General features: G+C 39.2%; 1 protein-coding gene across 1 annotated transcript in view; it reads right to left on the bottom strand.

The window, feature by feature from the left end:
* Positions 1-4,149: 4,149 nt before the first annotated feature.
* The window catches only part of LOC107097866 (probable cationic amino acid transporter), a 13,798-nt gene continuing 1,796 nt past the window's right edge, over positions 4,150-16,151 (bottom strand). Inside the window, exons 2-8 of the mRNA XM_015395193.1 lie at positions 14,657-15,086; positions 13,262-13,498; positions 12,938-13,155; positions 10,059-10,205; positions 8,441-8,649; positions 7,580-8,364; positions 4,150-6,567 (exon numbers count right to left, since the gene is read on the bottom strand). Of these exons, the coding sequence (XP_015250679.1) occupies positions 6,209-6,567; positions 7,580-8,364; positions 8,441-8,649; positions 10,059-10,205; positions 12,938-13,155; positions 13,262-13,498; positions 14,657-14,957 (2,256 nt within the window). The 5' untranslated portion in view covers positions 14,958-15,086 and the 3' untranslated portion in view covers positions 4,150-6,208. The remainder of the gene's footprint in view (positions 6,568-7,579; positions 8,365-8,440; positions 8,650-10,058; positions 10,206-12,937; positions 13,156-13,261; positions 13,499-14,656; positions 15,087-16,151) is intronic.

Raw genomic sequence — 16,151 nt, 5'->3', positions numbered from 1 at the left:
CTCTGCCGTATTTTTTTTTTCTTCCCCCGTTTCAGTCAAGTGGATGTGATGATGGCGGCGGCGGATGACGCATTAATCGCGCGACACAACTAATCGATTATGAAATTCGTTGCCAACGCTTTTAAAAGTCTATTTTTATCGATTTTATTGATTCGTTGTTGCAGCCCTAAAATAATTTGCATCGTTAGTATGTAGCTATACGGTGGACACAGATCCTCATTTACCGCACAGACATGCCCAAATTTCCACTGCAGCACACACACACACACACACACACACATACATACATACAACCATGTCATGAGTTTTTTTTGTACCTGTAGTTTTATTTGCAGGAAAATTTTTATATATAAAAATGGGTGAGACGAGATCCATCTGAGAGACTGTCCTATCATTGCATACATTATCCATGACAGCAATTTTTCTAGTGGAAAGAGTACAGTTTTTCCATTTAAAATTAATATCATATGATCAATATACTTAGCAAATTGATTATATGAATTTAAGGAGAGAGCTATTTATGTAAATCTGGATAACCTTTAAGCTATGGTAAAAAGCTCTTTATTCTGGAATCTGTATTTTATAGATAAATCTCTCTGAAGTCACCAGTTTAGTTCTTTTTTGTCTGGTTTATTGTAATTCTTAACTTCTCTGGTTTCTGGAGATTCAAAACTATGTGATTTCTTTAAATTTCTGTCTGGCCAAGCGTGGTGAGACTGGTTTTCTAAAGGCCATTGTACATGTCATGTGAAAAGGTTCAGAGGTACCTTCCAACTACCAGAACAGCATTCTCCATTATTATTATGTTTCCTTTTCTTCATTAAAGTCATAGGGAAGCGGCTGTTCCAACTGTTGCATTTACGAATTCTCCTGAATGGTGCACGACTTTACACGATTGAATAAAGTGAATGTGATTGGTCGTTTATCAAGGGGGCAGGATTGTTGTGGCGGAAGGTTCGCAAGCATGTTTGGTTGTGGCCGGTTTCTTGGAAGCATCTTGCTAACCAGTTAGCAACTTAGTACTTGTAGGTTCCCAATGGGAAATTCCATTGGAACCAAGTAGCACTTATCAACGACACTGTCAAGGAACGCTATGGACAGCAGAAACATACAAGAGGAGGAAAGTTTTGTGTCGGAGGTCGTGGATGAGTCTCCTCCCTCATACATTTTTTATTTAGAGGAGGAAAGCGGGGACGAAGATGTTGTGGAAGAGGACGCCAGGGCGGCAGAAGCTTGGTTTGGTGTAGAAGGCTTACAGCCGTACATGTTTGAGCCCTTGCCTCGCAACGCTGCCAGTTCTGTTAGCTGCTCAGTTAAATGCTATGACCGAAAACGTGATTGACAGATAGATTGTCAGCCGAATTCAGGTGTACAGGCTGACGTATAAGTAACTGGCCAGCATAAGATAACGAGAAAAAAAACATAGATTTTAAGACAGTTTTTTTTTTTAAAACAGAAATGTTCTACATTTTGAGTTCATTTATATAAATGTTTGAGCCAGAATGATTTGACATTTCCAAACAAATTAAAATCTCTAGTTCCAGTGGTGGGAAATAGGCACTTGCTGTTGCCTGTTGTCATCGTGACTCTTCCAATCTGGGCTCCACTGATTTTCCTACTTGTTTTGCACGTTCTGAACTCTGAGTGGAGCTACTGAAAGTTTATTAAATTTACTCATAGTAGCTTTTATGAAACTGAAAACTCCAACCTCAGGCTAGATTAATTCAGGGTTGGGGATTTGAGTCTGAATTTGTTAAACCTGCTTTTTGAAATGGGCCTCTGGGGGAAACTCCACTAACTAACATTTTATTATTCAAAGAACTTTAAACCTCAGGAACTGAAAGATTGAACATTTTAGTACACTGGATTTTTTTTTATGGGATCATTTGTGTAACCCTGATACCAGGAATTAGATTAAGCCAAGTTGAGAAAAAATAACATTTTTCCCAGAAGCAGGATCTCAGTTCACTATGATCCTTTAGGTTAAAAAATTACAGTAGTTTAACAATGAACTTTAGTAAGATGCATCTCTAAGTTCTTATTTGGAGATTTTTTTTTCTCATTTTATGAAAACATAAACTTCAGACCTCAATTATGTGCTGCATGTTATTTATTGTATTTTATGCATGTCTGTTTTTGATATTTCTGGTTCCTGCAGCTTGTCAATAAGTTGTGAAGGACCCAACAAGCAGGAGGTAGGCAGGCAGGACTGTGTTATTGCTGATTTAATAAAAAAAAAAGAGTAAAAATAAAAGGAAAGTTTCCAAGCATGAGGATGCCTCATTGGTAGAATGACTGGGGGCCAAAAGTGAGAGGAACCATGAGGTAAACGACTTGAGAATGGAGAAAACACTGTAGAAAACAGAGAGCAGTTATAACTGGACTGAGTGTAATTAACTAAAGGTGCAGCTCAGTGCTAAAGAGGTGAAACAAATATTGAAGGTAAGAGCCAGAATATTAACACCAGACAAAATGAAACTTGAAGTCTAACAGATCACAACCGGTATCGTTTTCACTTTTTGCCTTTTCTAAAACATATCCATAAACATAAGCTTGTTTCATGAAATACCTTCACTCACACAGAAACAACTAAAATGACTTAAATAATGATAGTAACTATGAAGGTTTTTTTGTGTGTGTGTACTATAATGGTTATCGAAACAGGTGTTTTCAAGGAGGGAGACATCCCAAATATGCAGGGCACTGGAGCTGCCAACACCAGATCCAAAAAATCTGAAAGTTATTGCAGAACCTGTCCATTTAGTTCACTTCACTTTATTCATATATATAGCACCAATTCACAAGACATATCATCTCAAGGCACTTTACAAAACAGCATTAATTTATTTCCAGAAGCAATGTATTTATAATACGGTTACATTAAATTTAGATGAAGACACAGTTGCAGAAACATTGCAGAGTTCACAAACCTTAAAGTTTTCCACGTTCTGTGCTGTGAATTTAATGTACGGATATCAGACTAAAAGGGGTTGAAACAAATGCTACCACTGATATTGTATTTAGCAAGACACTGTTAAAGGGATCTACTGTAGAATACATAGTTATAGAATTTATTCATCAAATACTTATTTTCCATATATAATATATTTTCCAACATAATGCAGTCAACCAGAAAAACCCTCAGAGAGCGCAAACCTCTGCCAAGCAGCTAATTGTGTCCTTAACTGTGACTTACACCTATAGCTAAAACTGGCACAAGATCTGGATCATTGCCAATTTAATGAATTCTTCCTTGGCATGAGGTGAACCTTTGGTTACCTTTTCCTTCAAATCCTGTTATAAGCTTTTAGAGCAGCAGCCATTCACTATGGCCCTTCCCAGTAAAACGTCATTCGGATGGCTACCTACTCCCTTGCGACTCTCAGCGAAATCCCCTCCAACTTCCAGCCACTGGCCTTCTCCTGGGCGTTTTTTTTTTTAACTCTGACCCTTTCACTGAATTACAGGGTCTGATCTGTATATGACGTTTCTCTTTAGGTCTTAATGTCCACAAATCATTACAGAAATAATATTTTAGTACAAAGATTGATGTTCAAATGGTAGGGGACCAGCCAAGTACCAGCCAAGGGCTAATCAAGGAAAGTGGGGAAATTTTGAATGGCTGCTACTGTAAATAAGGCACAGCGTGTTTCTGCAGTCTCTGGTGATTGTTCTGCGCTCACTTTCTTCATTTACTCTGTTTTCCTCTTTGATCATCAGATCGAGACTCGAGTGAGGCCTGGCTCACTTTTCCTGTGTTTTTGTCTTCAGTATAATTCTATACTTAAGTCCAATGTTGAAGCTGTCAATAGCCACTGCTGCCTCTCTCTGGTTTAGGGGGAACTGCTTGTTCCGCCAAATAATACCTGCATCTAAATCATGATGTGGGTCTTCAACAAGAGTTAATGGATTGTTCCTTGGACAGAGGTTTTACATTTGGTAAAATTTTTTGATTAAAATCCGTTCATAACCTTTAAATTACCCTGTATGCAGACAGAAAGAAAGAAAAACAAACACGCCCACAAACTTAACTAAGAACACAACCAACTTGATAGAGGTAAAGATACTGTAAGCTTTTTAGTTTTAAAATTCTAAATTTAAACACAATTTTGTCAAACAGACGTCACCCTGTTGTTTGTGCCTTCCGAAGCATGCTGGTTGTAAAGCTCTACCTCCGTCTAGACAAAACAGCAATTAGTTACTCAAACCATTTCAGTTTAAACCAGAGCTCGTTGAAATGCATGAGCATGTAGAAATAACAAGAGGTGATGAAGCTGAGGAGCACTGTTGCACCTTTGTCACTATACTTAGCAACTTTTCAGACCCTTCTAGCAACATTTTATTTTTCAATACGACTACTAGTCACAAAACCTTTGCACTAAAACAGATTCTCTCTGACATTAATTAATTAATATGCAGTCTGTTTCACTGTGTGCTGCAGTTAACTTTCTTTAAGTTGAATTTCCTAATATAATAGAATTGATATATATAGTTAGGTTAAAATATTTGATACTACAAATTACTTTATAAAGTTCATCTTTAGTGTAAAATGTAGTTAGGGTTTTTTAACTCAATTCCTGGCTTGCCGATAATTATACTTCTCTCTCCTACAGCTGGAAATAAAAAATATGCAAATTACCAAATCATTTGGCGACTTTATGGCCAGCCAATAGCGAGAAAACAGAGGAAGAGTGAAAAGTTACCTGAAGAATCTGGTGTTTGGTGCTAGGAGACGCTAACCCAGATTTTTCTCTTTTTTTCGCCAATATTTTATTGTCATTAGACTGTCACAAATATAGAGCAACAAAATGAACTCTCTGCATTAAACGCATACCCCTTGGGGAGCAATGGTCCATCATTGTGCGACACCCAGGGGAGCCAGTTATTCCAAGCGCAATGCCTTAACAACTCTAACACAAAGCAGGTGTTAGCATGAAGGGTATTCCCAACTGGGATACGAACCAAGGGCTTTCTGTTTGAAGAACAGGTGACATACCACTTTAGCTAGCCAGATGGCACACTATTCTGCAAAGAGTTCCACTTTCTAATTGAGGCTGTTTATGGTTTTGTCACAGATATATTAGGCTAATGTGTTATGGTGAGTTTACACAGAACATGGTCTCCATGGCAAGAGTGTAGATTTTACTTAATTTCCCTATAAAGATGGTTTGGGCAAGTGTGGTGAAGCAGCCAGCAGTGAATTCCAGGTGTTGAGAGGAAAGTTTGACCAAATGTTTATGAAGTAAGTCAACAGAGGGTCTAAAGAAAAACATAACAGCCCTGTAGCTGCAGCGCTCAGATGCATCATATTCATAAACACTTGGTGGTTGTATGGTTGATCAAATGAGGATATGTTCAAGCTGTTTGAATACTTTAGCAAGGATTGGCTAATTCTAATTCATGCCTAATCAGGTTACAATGAAAGTCAGCTTGAGATTTAGTATTATTCATCAAAAAGGCATCCATATATTCAAGGAGGCTTACATGATTGCAGCGACACGACAATCTCTCACCCTGTGCAAGGATGTGACGGATATGGAAAGGAAAAGAAAAACCTTCAGCAGGAACAGAAGTAGTATGAGGCCATCTGTCACAATGCAAAGAATCTTATCGAACCAAAACAACACAAACAAGCATACAGTAAACTAACAGCCTTAAACTGTAAGTAAATCAAAAACAAACCCCAAAACATGAGCGACTTCCAACCGTGACACATCTACATCAATCAGTGGTGTATGTATTCCGGCTGCTGGTAAGAGGCTCAAGGTCGAAATTAAATTGGTTATTTAAGTGTCTGTTCAACAAATTATGAAGAAATAAGAGATGGATAAATGACTCCACACATAGAGTAATTCATTCATGCAAATAAGGAAAATATTTGTGTAAAAAAACTCTCAGATTTGGGTCTTTGCATTTAGTACAGCTAGCAGCATGATATCAGTCTTCGGCTCTTAAAAAGTGAGAAACACCAAAAACAGTAAATTAGGAAACCATGAAAAAAAATGAAGAGTGTACTGTCAGGATATTTCTACTGAGGGATGAATTTGGTTCCGAAAAAAGCCATTAACTCATATTCAAAGACTGTCTTATCCATCAAGGAAAACCAAGAGATGTTTAAATTGCTTAAAGATAACAGAATAGTCCTTCTGAGTTTTTATCTGTTTCCTCTGCAGTCCCTGGATTTTAAAATCTTGTATTCCCCCTGAATTCAGTCATCCTCATCATCAAACCCAAAATTGGTCCGTCCCTTTGACCTGCTGCTGTGACCAGTCTGATGGACTCCTGCTCCAGACTGGTACCCGTACTGGTCACTCTCATCCTCAAACTGGCTTTGATGTGGTTCCTCCTCTCCTTGGTTCTGGTGTCGGTGTCGACTCTCCTCCGGGGCAGACCAGCCTTGGTAAGGCCTGTTTTCCTGTTCCTGGGGGTAAACGTCGTCGTCAGGAGAGAAGGTGTCATCCAAGTTGTCGTTGTAGCGCTGGTAGCAGCTGGCGTGGGCCTGCTGCTCGCGGGCCTCTAGCTCCAAAGTGCTGTGCCAAATTCCATAACAGCCATAGATCAACAGACCTTAGGAAAGAGTAAATATTTCAGCTTAGCACAAAACACAAATGAAGATGTCTGATTGTTTTTAAAACAGTTAATTAAATTACTTAATCAACTCTTTGGTGTTCCTGCGTGTTGTGGTAGAAGTCATTTTTTTGGGAGTCTAAAATCCTCACCGAGACATTTGGTTCTACATGAGCCGAAGAATTACCTGTTAATTTGAGTTATGTGTCCTAAAACAGGTAAACACCTAAAACATGCAGGACACCTAGCCTGGTCAGCCAGACTGATATGACGTGTGTATGGAAACAAATTGTACAGCTCGATTTCAAAGGTGGGAGTAACAGAGTCAGACTCATCATGTTAGAACCAATCAGTTAACTATGGATGTCACGCAAAAACTCGAGCAAAGGGCTCAATCTTGGTAATTGTATTCCATAAAACATTTTAAGTCATCGAAGAAACTCTACAGTCAATGACTTCTGCTGGTTTTGCCAATAAAATCTGAAGATATAAGGTTTACTCTCAACTATACAGGTGTCAAACTGGTTCCAGAAAGGGCCGTGTGGCTGCAGGTTTTCTTTCCAACCAAGCAATAGCACACCAGACTCCATTCATATCAAAAAGTCATCATGTTCAGATTGGACTCCCTTGATGAGTTGACTGGAGTATGGTGTGCTATTGCTTGGTTGGAAAGAAAACCTGCAGCCACACGACCCTTTCTGGAACCAGTTTGACACCCCTGCTCTACTACATTCTTAATTTTCATTGCAACATATGTCTGCTCCAGTCATCAGCTTGTTGCTATGCTAGCACAAAAACATTGCTGTATAATGGCTAACTCTGGCACTGAGCGTGACGCATCATAAAGTCCCGCCTTCTTGCAGAGGCTACATGACATCACCAACCTAACCCTTAAGGTGAGATTTAGCTATTTTTCACCTGTGAATGATCATTCCTAAAAAGCGGCATCTTTTATTAATTGTAAATGCTGTATTTTAAGTATAGAATCAACAATGAGTAGTTTTTGACTCACCTATCAGACACCAGATAGTGAACCTTGCCCAGGTGAGAGGAGACAGTTTAAGCATGAGGTAACTGTTAACCAATATGGCCGCTGCAGGGACAAAGGGAACACATGGAGCCATGTAGGGCAGCCTCAGTTTGCTCTCTGGCTGTTGAATGATAAGAATCAAAAGTTTGGCCATTGATCCCAAAATCAGTGTTGCCATCAGGCCCGAAAACACTGCTCCAGCTCCTGAGCCTTGCTCTACACCAAATATGATAGTGGACCAAAAGAGGAAAGATATAAAGAAGAGGGAAAGGGTGCATCTAGTAACTATCTGACCAGAAGCAGGGGTTGGACGTGCTGATGAATCAGGTATTCCCAGTCGGAGTCGAATGGTGTAATAATGACCTCCTAGAAGTCTTTTCATTAGCGAGGGAGGTCCGGTGTGGAAATTAGAGTCATCTACCTCCCCTTCAGTTCCACCAGCATGGTAGGATGAGGACCCATCATGATCTAAGCCTTCCATCATGATTTGGTCATCTTTGGTAGGGGCATCTCCAACATCCCGATGTTTGATGTTCTCCACGTCTTCCTCTGAAATAAACTGGTGTGTGTCAGTCTCTTTATCAGGCTGGTAGCGAAGTAATAGCACGCACACACTAACTAGGGTGTAAGCCAGCAGAGTTCCAATGGACATCATCTCAATCAGGTCCCGGAGGCTCACCAGGAGAGCCAGAATGGCTGCAAAGCTTCCTGACAGAGCACATGCCATAGCAGGAGTGTGTGTGAGTGCTGAGACATGTGTCAGGAACCTTCAGATATAGACACAAAAATAAATTAGCTTTCTTTGTCATTATTATTATGAGTGTGATTTATTTGTTTCCTTACCTGAACAAGAGTCCATCCCGGGCCATGGCATAGATGACCCTGGGCATTGGGAACAAGGAGCCCAGCAGTGAGACGGTGAGTCCAGCTATAGAGCCAACAGCTACAATGTACTTTCCCCACATGAAACCATGCACAGCAAACATTTCCATGAGTGGAGCAGAGCCATCGATCAGGTTGTAGGGGACCATGAGAGTAAGGATCACACTCACCTGGAGTAAAAACAAAGAATGTGAGAGTGGTGATATTCTTTAAATGTTTCACGTAAAAGCTTAGAAATGAAGACCAGGGAAAGGTCAAGAACAAATTGTTACAAGACTGATGCAACACTAAAACATCAGAATATCAAGGTTAAGATATACGATAAAGATCTGAGAGTCTGAAGACCAAGGCAAAGCAAAGTCATCGCATGCTTCATTACTATCAACTATTCACCGTCAGATTAATACTGTCCCAACACCAGGACAAGTCTAAAACTACAGACTAAGACCAGATCAAGACTAGACTGTAAGTTGAGTGAGACTTTGGGGGGTCTAGGTTTAAGGGCTGAACATACTGGATCAAATTTCTTATCTGATCCATGAAAATCTAGTAGTGTGATGTAGAAGTTAGAATGTTGAAATAAACGCAGCTGCACAGACCACTCTCCAACTAACCAACAAAGACAGACAGGTCTGATTTTACAATTTAGCAGGGATGACACCATTCAGATGGGATATGAGAAAAGGTTAAACCCATATATGAATATAAAACTAAAGTGGTCAAACTGCAAAATAGACCAAGCAGTAACCCAGCGCTAATGTGCAAATATGTATCCCATATGCTCTCAATTTGTGTGAATACAGCCTGTTGGACAGACTTAATGATACAATAACAATAACACAATAGGGTATGGCAAAGGCATACACTAAGGTATATTTTATACGCTTAGGTATGCAGTGTAACAACAACTTGGTTTTGAGCTTTGAGCAGCAATTGCAGTTATGTGTTTAAAGGCTCAGGCTAAGTCAAGATCAAAATCAAACTTTAAGGAGTTTTAACCAGCTTTAGACCAAAGTGTTCCGAGGTGAAGGCAAGTTCACACATCTTAGGGGCTGGAATTCAATCCAGGCTTAGGTAAATGTGTACCAATTAGACCAATTCGTGCTTAAGACTAAAGTGAATTAAGACCAAAAAGGCTAAGAGTTTGAGGAGCCAAACCAGATTGTCTGCATGTGTCACAGTGAACGCAGATATGCCCCTCCCCTTCCTCAGACACTCTGCTGCGCCTCTCCAAAATTGTAGGTTAACGCAGACAGTGCCACAGACAGGAGGCCTCTGATTGGTCAATTCTACATCCGCTCTACACTATGCGTATTCCCTGTTTGGTACCTTACCGACTTGTTTTGTTTTTATGACCACCATTGTGGAAAACAACTCGTGAAGATGGACCAGTTAAGATTATTCTTTACAGCAAACCAGAGCAGTGCTCACAAAACTGCTGACCCACTATCAGTTATTTAGAAAAGATTTCTTCATGAAGGTTCCTTGTTAGTTGAATCGCGAACCTCAAAAAGTAATAAATCAAACATGAGAAATGACCCGAAACGTAGAACTAAGTGTGAATCATCTGTGTACCGACCGACACATAGGCGGTGAGGCAGGTGACCAGTGAGACGGTGATGGCGTAGGGGATGGATGTGTTGGCATTCTTTGCCTCCTCTCCAGTCGTTGCGATGATGTCAAAACCAATAAAGGCGTAGAAACATGTAGCTGCGCCTTGCATCACCTAAACAATAAAACATCAGAGTTTATTTTTACATGCTGCGATTAGACTGATAAATAAGTGAATGAAATAAATCAAGCAAGAGGTAACACTGTGTGTTAAAAATATAAATGTTTGCTGCAATAAGCTGAGGGACATTCAGACTAAAAGCTAATAGACAGATTCGAGTAATTAATAACTTGAAGCATTGAAACAAAAATGGAAAAAAGGAGCCAAGTATAAAAATTTCAGTATAAGTTTCAACCGAGTTTCATTAATATCACAATGGGTTTTAATATAGGTTCTATCAACATGGTGAAAGAACAAACAAAGATTGTTTTAATATTTTTTTGTTAAATAAATATATATATATATATTAAAAGATGTGCTAGCACCAGAGACAATAATGACTGGACATTTTTTAAGTGCATTCAGAAAAAGGTGTAAAGTTTAAGAGATAAACACATAGACTCATCCAGAGTTTGGAGGAAAATGGCAGGAAGTGCTGTAAGTATCTAAGTTTCCGATCCAGTTGGAGTTTTCAATGTGAATAACAGTAACGAGCTGTGCCAAGACTGCTTCATATGCAGTACTAGAATTCAGGGGGGGTGGGGGCAGCCCCCTTCTTAAAAAAAATCTTAAAAATGATCTCTGTTCTTAAATTACCATCCCCCTATACCATCTTCCAACATTTCTATTATACATTAACAGTAATGTCAAAATATTGCTCTTTCAACATTTGGTGGACTGTGGGCTTATGAGTATGAAGTTGCTCCCAGTGGGAGATTAGTCCCTAACCATGTAGGGGCAGTGATAGCCATGCCAGTCCAGGGACTGACTGCAGTTCTACTATAAGGTGCCCTAGTCAAGCTCAATGTACGGCGTACCTGACATGTAACAACCATACCATGCATGTTGCTTTAGGTTAAAAGACTATATTAATTAGACTATGTATGCTTCAAATAAAAAAGCAAAAAAACAACCCTTCCTTTTTTTTTTTTTACAACTAGACTTTCATACAATTTGCAAACATTGTGCATGGAAAGCAAATTTAGTCTATTTTCACTCAAGTCGAATTAGAGTTAAAGTTCATCTATAGATATTTAAAGTAAATGAGTTTAAGCGTTTGAGCAGTGATGGGCAGTAGCGCCGCTACATGTAGCGAAGCTATTAGTTTAACTACATTTTCCAGTAGCTTGACCGTAGCGTCGCTGCTTTATTTATCAAGTAACTTTCCAGTAGTGACGTTATTATTTTTATCAAGTAGCGACGTAGCGTCCACAAACGCTACAAAACCCAGGGCATAAGTAAGTAATGAAAGCAGGTTTTCTATTTTTGAAACAACAATCTGAGTTATTTGTTGGACATTCACGCATGAGCCTCTATTCTGCCTCTCCTGTCTGTATCTACGAAACATGCGCATGCGTACTGCAGTGGAACTAAAAGAATGACACACGCAGACACACAGAGCCACACACACAGGATGGAGGAGGAGACAGGAGCAGAGCGCCTTATCTTCAGAGATTTTGAAACTTGTTGAATCCTCTGACAAAAAGTACGTGTTCAAATTTTGGTTCTTGGCCATAGAGAGCTCATGTGGCCAAGACTACCCATTTGTTTTACATAGCCAAACACTCATTAAAACAGTCAACTGCAGTCAACTTTTTGAAATAAAAATGAGAAAAATATATCAGCTTTACCTTTATTGGCACCTTTAATTTCCAGATAGTTAAATCTGATGAGTGCCACTAAAATATTCTCATTAGAGAGCAGTAGCCAAACTTAGATATTGTATTTTCATGGCTTAATTTACCAGACAGGATGTTTACATAAATCTGTTTTAAGGCTTATTTGCACAGATAAGATTTTTTAGGTTTGGAGGAACAGCTCTCCCATATATAAAAATAAATACATAAATAAATACATGCCCAATAAATAAATAAACATTCAATTAATTACCCCCCAAAATACAATGAATAAATATTTAGGTAGAAATTAAATTATACAGTGAGACATAAATGTATATATCTCTTAATTAGCTTCTTTACTTTTTCACCTTTTTGCAAACAGTTTCATTAGTTACTTGAATCGACTGTTTAATTGAGGTCTGAAGAAGTTTTCTCTAAGGGAGACCCTAAAGAAATAAGATGCCTTTTGTAGGGTTTTGTTTTCCCTAGAGATGTCCATTGAATGCAAACTCATAGCCATGTCTCCATGTGTAGAACGCTACACAGTACCTTTCATTTGGTTCTAATAACAGCAGATTGTTTATTTTTTTGTGTCTACTAGTAAATACTTTAGTTTTTTTTATTATGCTGATCATAAAGCAATGTTTACACTGTGATATGTCGTTGGCTGATCTTTAATAAATGTTTTAACCAGTGTGTCAAACTCATTTTGAATTGATATTAGGTTGGTACAACGTTAAGTAGGTTCTGATGTAGTTAAGCTACTGTTAACACATTAGTGTAATTAGCTTGCTCTAATTCTTTAGGTGGTAGCTTTGGTGTAGTGAAGCTTAATTTATTGTTGAGTAACTGATAGCTTAGCTCACTACACTGGACAAGTAGCTTGCCCAACACTGCGTTTGAGGTAAAACCCTTTGAGACAACAGAGTTTACCTACCTCTTAAAAATGTTCAATTTATATTGAAAATTTCATTCATACAATGTTTTGTTGTTGCCTCCACTAGAAATTACAACAGTTTTCTATCTTCCCCCCAAAGCATCTTAAACTATGAACTTATAAAGTCTCACCCCTGACCAGCCATACGGCATGAACCTGCCTCCCTCCCAGTTGCTAGCTGACAGGAAGAAGAGCCCGGCGATGATCATGAAGACCCAGACCACCAGGTTGATAACATTTAGGACATTGTTGAATCCCACAGAGTTCCTTACTCCCAGAGCAACAATCACTGTGACCAGCAGGGCAATGAACAGGGCCAGCAGGTCAGGATACGTGTCTTCACCCTTACCTGAAACACACAGTAGGAGTCTGGTACGTCTGTAAAAACAACTGAAAGAGACACTATATGGCACCTTACTCTAGACACTGTATTCATTAGCTCTTGTCACACTGACCAAGTCCTCTGAGCGTGCCCAGATGTGTTATCATGTAGTTACTGATGCTGTGATTAGCCAGAGAGTCGAACATGCTGCTGAGGGCCGACGCCCCTGCCGCCGTACCAATCAGGTACTCCAAGATCAAGTTCCAGCCGATGAAAAATGCCACAAACTCCCCAACTGTCACGTAGCTGTAAGTGTATGCTGAACCCGTTGTTTTGGGGACCCGGACCCCAAACTCTGCGTAGCAAACACCTTTCAGGGAAACAGAAACATGGCAACATAAATGTTAGGGAGAATTTACGGAATACTTAGTTAACAATTTGAAAGTTGGAAAGTAAATGTGAGAGAAAACACCAACCTAACAATCCTGCTATCAGTATTTAATCAGTAATTTTGGTGGAAATAGTTTATGAAATAAATAGCTAAACAGGTACTTGGGGAAAAAACCCGTAGTTCCACCTTTAAGGTAAAAAAAATAAAATAATTATAAATGGAATTCGGTCATGATTGAAACTTAATTATAATAAAGACTTTTTGGAGAACCGAATTCTACCCTCATCTATAATGAATTTGGATGGCTTTCTGCTGTGAATCTAAGTTTTACTAAAAGTCAACCCATCCTAGAAGTTAAAGCTTGTTTGTCAAAAAGATAGAAAACATTTAATATGAAGATTCACATATTTTATTAAGATTTTGACAGTTAGCATTTGCTTTTGAGGAAGATACATTGAACTGAACCCATTCTTAAATTTTTGTTTAATTGGTTGAAACAGATGGAATCATAGAGGAAGTACAACAAATATAATGATAGAATATATATACCTGGTTTATCTAGTTATGTAAAATATGTTTGAAATACGTATCAGGTAATTTGTTCTTATTACAAAGTTACAACGTTCAGCAGACTCTGATATGTCTCCAAGTAGCTTTTAGATTAAAATAGAGGTGATAGATAAAAAATAAAATAAAAAAGTTAAAAAAGTAAGAAGGCCTGTGTCAGTCTTTCCAAATGTGTTTTAACAATCATGTCACCTGGGCAGAAGCATTAAATATCATTTTCAAACTTCGTACTGCTTTCCATATTGAGGCTAGTGTTAGTGATACTGTTGGGTGGCTCAGGTAATTCTAAATGATGCTCTATAGCAGAGCAACCAATTAAAAATCAGCAGAGTCCAAATAAAAAAATAATCAACCTGTAAACGTCCAGAGACATTTTTAATTACAATCTATTACTTTAAACAGAATTTAACACTGACACTGACTGTTTTGAATATCCTATATAGCATCATATCTAAAAAAATAGGTGATTACAAAATTTTGTTTTATTACTGATTTTTCTTTTTATTTTGACTAGTCCTTAGATTGGTTTCCTGACTGATTTTTCAACATCAGTTTTTTAAGGCCATGCACCTGACAGTATTGAGGCCACTGCTGCAATGATAAAGGAGAGGATGACTCCCGGTCCAGCCATGGCTTTGGCAACCAGCCCGGCCACCACATACATCCCGGTTCCCACACAGCTCCCCACACCAAGCGACACCAGGTCCACAGTAGTCAGGACCTTTGCCAGTCCCACGGCGGACCCCTCTGCTAACTCCGTGAGGTCATCAGAGCCATGGGCCATGGATCCAACAGGTTTGGTCCTCAGCAGGCGGGAGTACATGCCGTACCAGGCCTCTCCAAAAGACAGCCGACCCAGCCAGGCTGCCATTGCTCCTCCTGGTTATCACCTATTGATGTCAATGAGCTTCACAATCTGCCTATCATTGTTTCAGGCTCATCTGAGGCTTCCTCAAACCCATTTCCATATTTTCTGGAAACTAGACGAAGGGAAGAGAAGCTGTAAAGATACAGAATAATGTAATATGGTTAGTTCAGAGAAGTTCATTAAATCCTCAGATACATTTCAGATTGGGTTTGTAGGAACTAATCATCTCTGCTGGCATTACTTAAAACTGATGACACATGTTTGAGCTGGTTCCAGTTTGACGCAGGTCCAAACCCCAGAAGACTCCACCCTGCTTTCAAGTACAACTCTCAGAGCCCCTTGATTGTTTTCTATCAGTTATCTGTCGACATTCAGTTGTGGGGCTAATTTCACTTTTACTTCATGCCTTTTAAATTCAGTTAGCCTTTTATTTAAAATTAATCCATATTCCTAAATGGAAATTAAATGGTACAGTAACTCATCAGCTTTGTTCTCAGTGTTGATAGCTGTAGGCAGGATCTTCTGTAATAGTCATTCAAACAAAGTTGAAAACGAACCACTGGACTTTGTTTTACAAGTTCAGTGGCTTACTTTTAATTTGTTTTGGAATGCCTATGAACTGGATGACTGAGAATCTTTACCAGCAGACTGTAGCAGTCAGTCTTGTAGTGGATCTAGAGAAGCCCCTGACTGACGACTTTCTCTGGCGGACATCCCAAGACATCCCACGGCATACGTCCCGACATACGCCATATGTCCCGCCATATGCCAGTGTATGCTCATACATGGGCCATAAGTTACAGGTCAGTTATCTGATCTTTGACATAGGTTAAGCGTAAGTTACTCATAAGTTATGGTGTCCCGCTTATCCAAAACCTATGAGTAACTTGCGCATAACTGACGCGTAACTTATCAAGAACTTCTCTCCAATGCATATCAACGTATCTGATGTGTTCCAGACTAACGTTGATCGCGTTTCTAAGTTACAGCTACTGTTTAATGGAATATTGGCAGCATTTTGGTATAAAGGGGGTTCACAGGAGGAAACCATCAGTTCTCCTCCAGACTTCATCCCCATCATAGAGTGAGCCAGAAGGTGAGAGTGATGGATGCTCCCCGCGTTAACAACCAAAACTATCAAACTTCGTAGCAGACATGACGCTAAATCTGCTGCGACTGCAAACCTTCTTTCTTTCT

Source organism: Cyprinodon variegatus, unplaced genomic scaffold (genome assembly GCF_000732505.1).
Source record: "Cyprinodon variegatus isolate N-32 unplaced genomic scaffold, C_variegatus-1.0 Scaffold730, whole genome shotgun sequence".
NCBI lineage: Eukaryota > Metazoa > Chordata > Actinopteri > Cyprinodontiformes > Cyprinodontidae > Cyprinodon > Cyprinodon variegatus.
The sequence above is the reverse complement of the archived record's forward strand: the minus strand, read 5'-3'. Positions and strand labels throughout refer to the sequence as shown.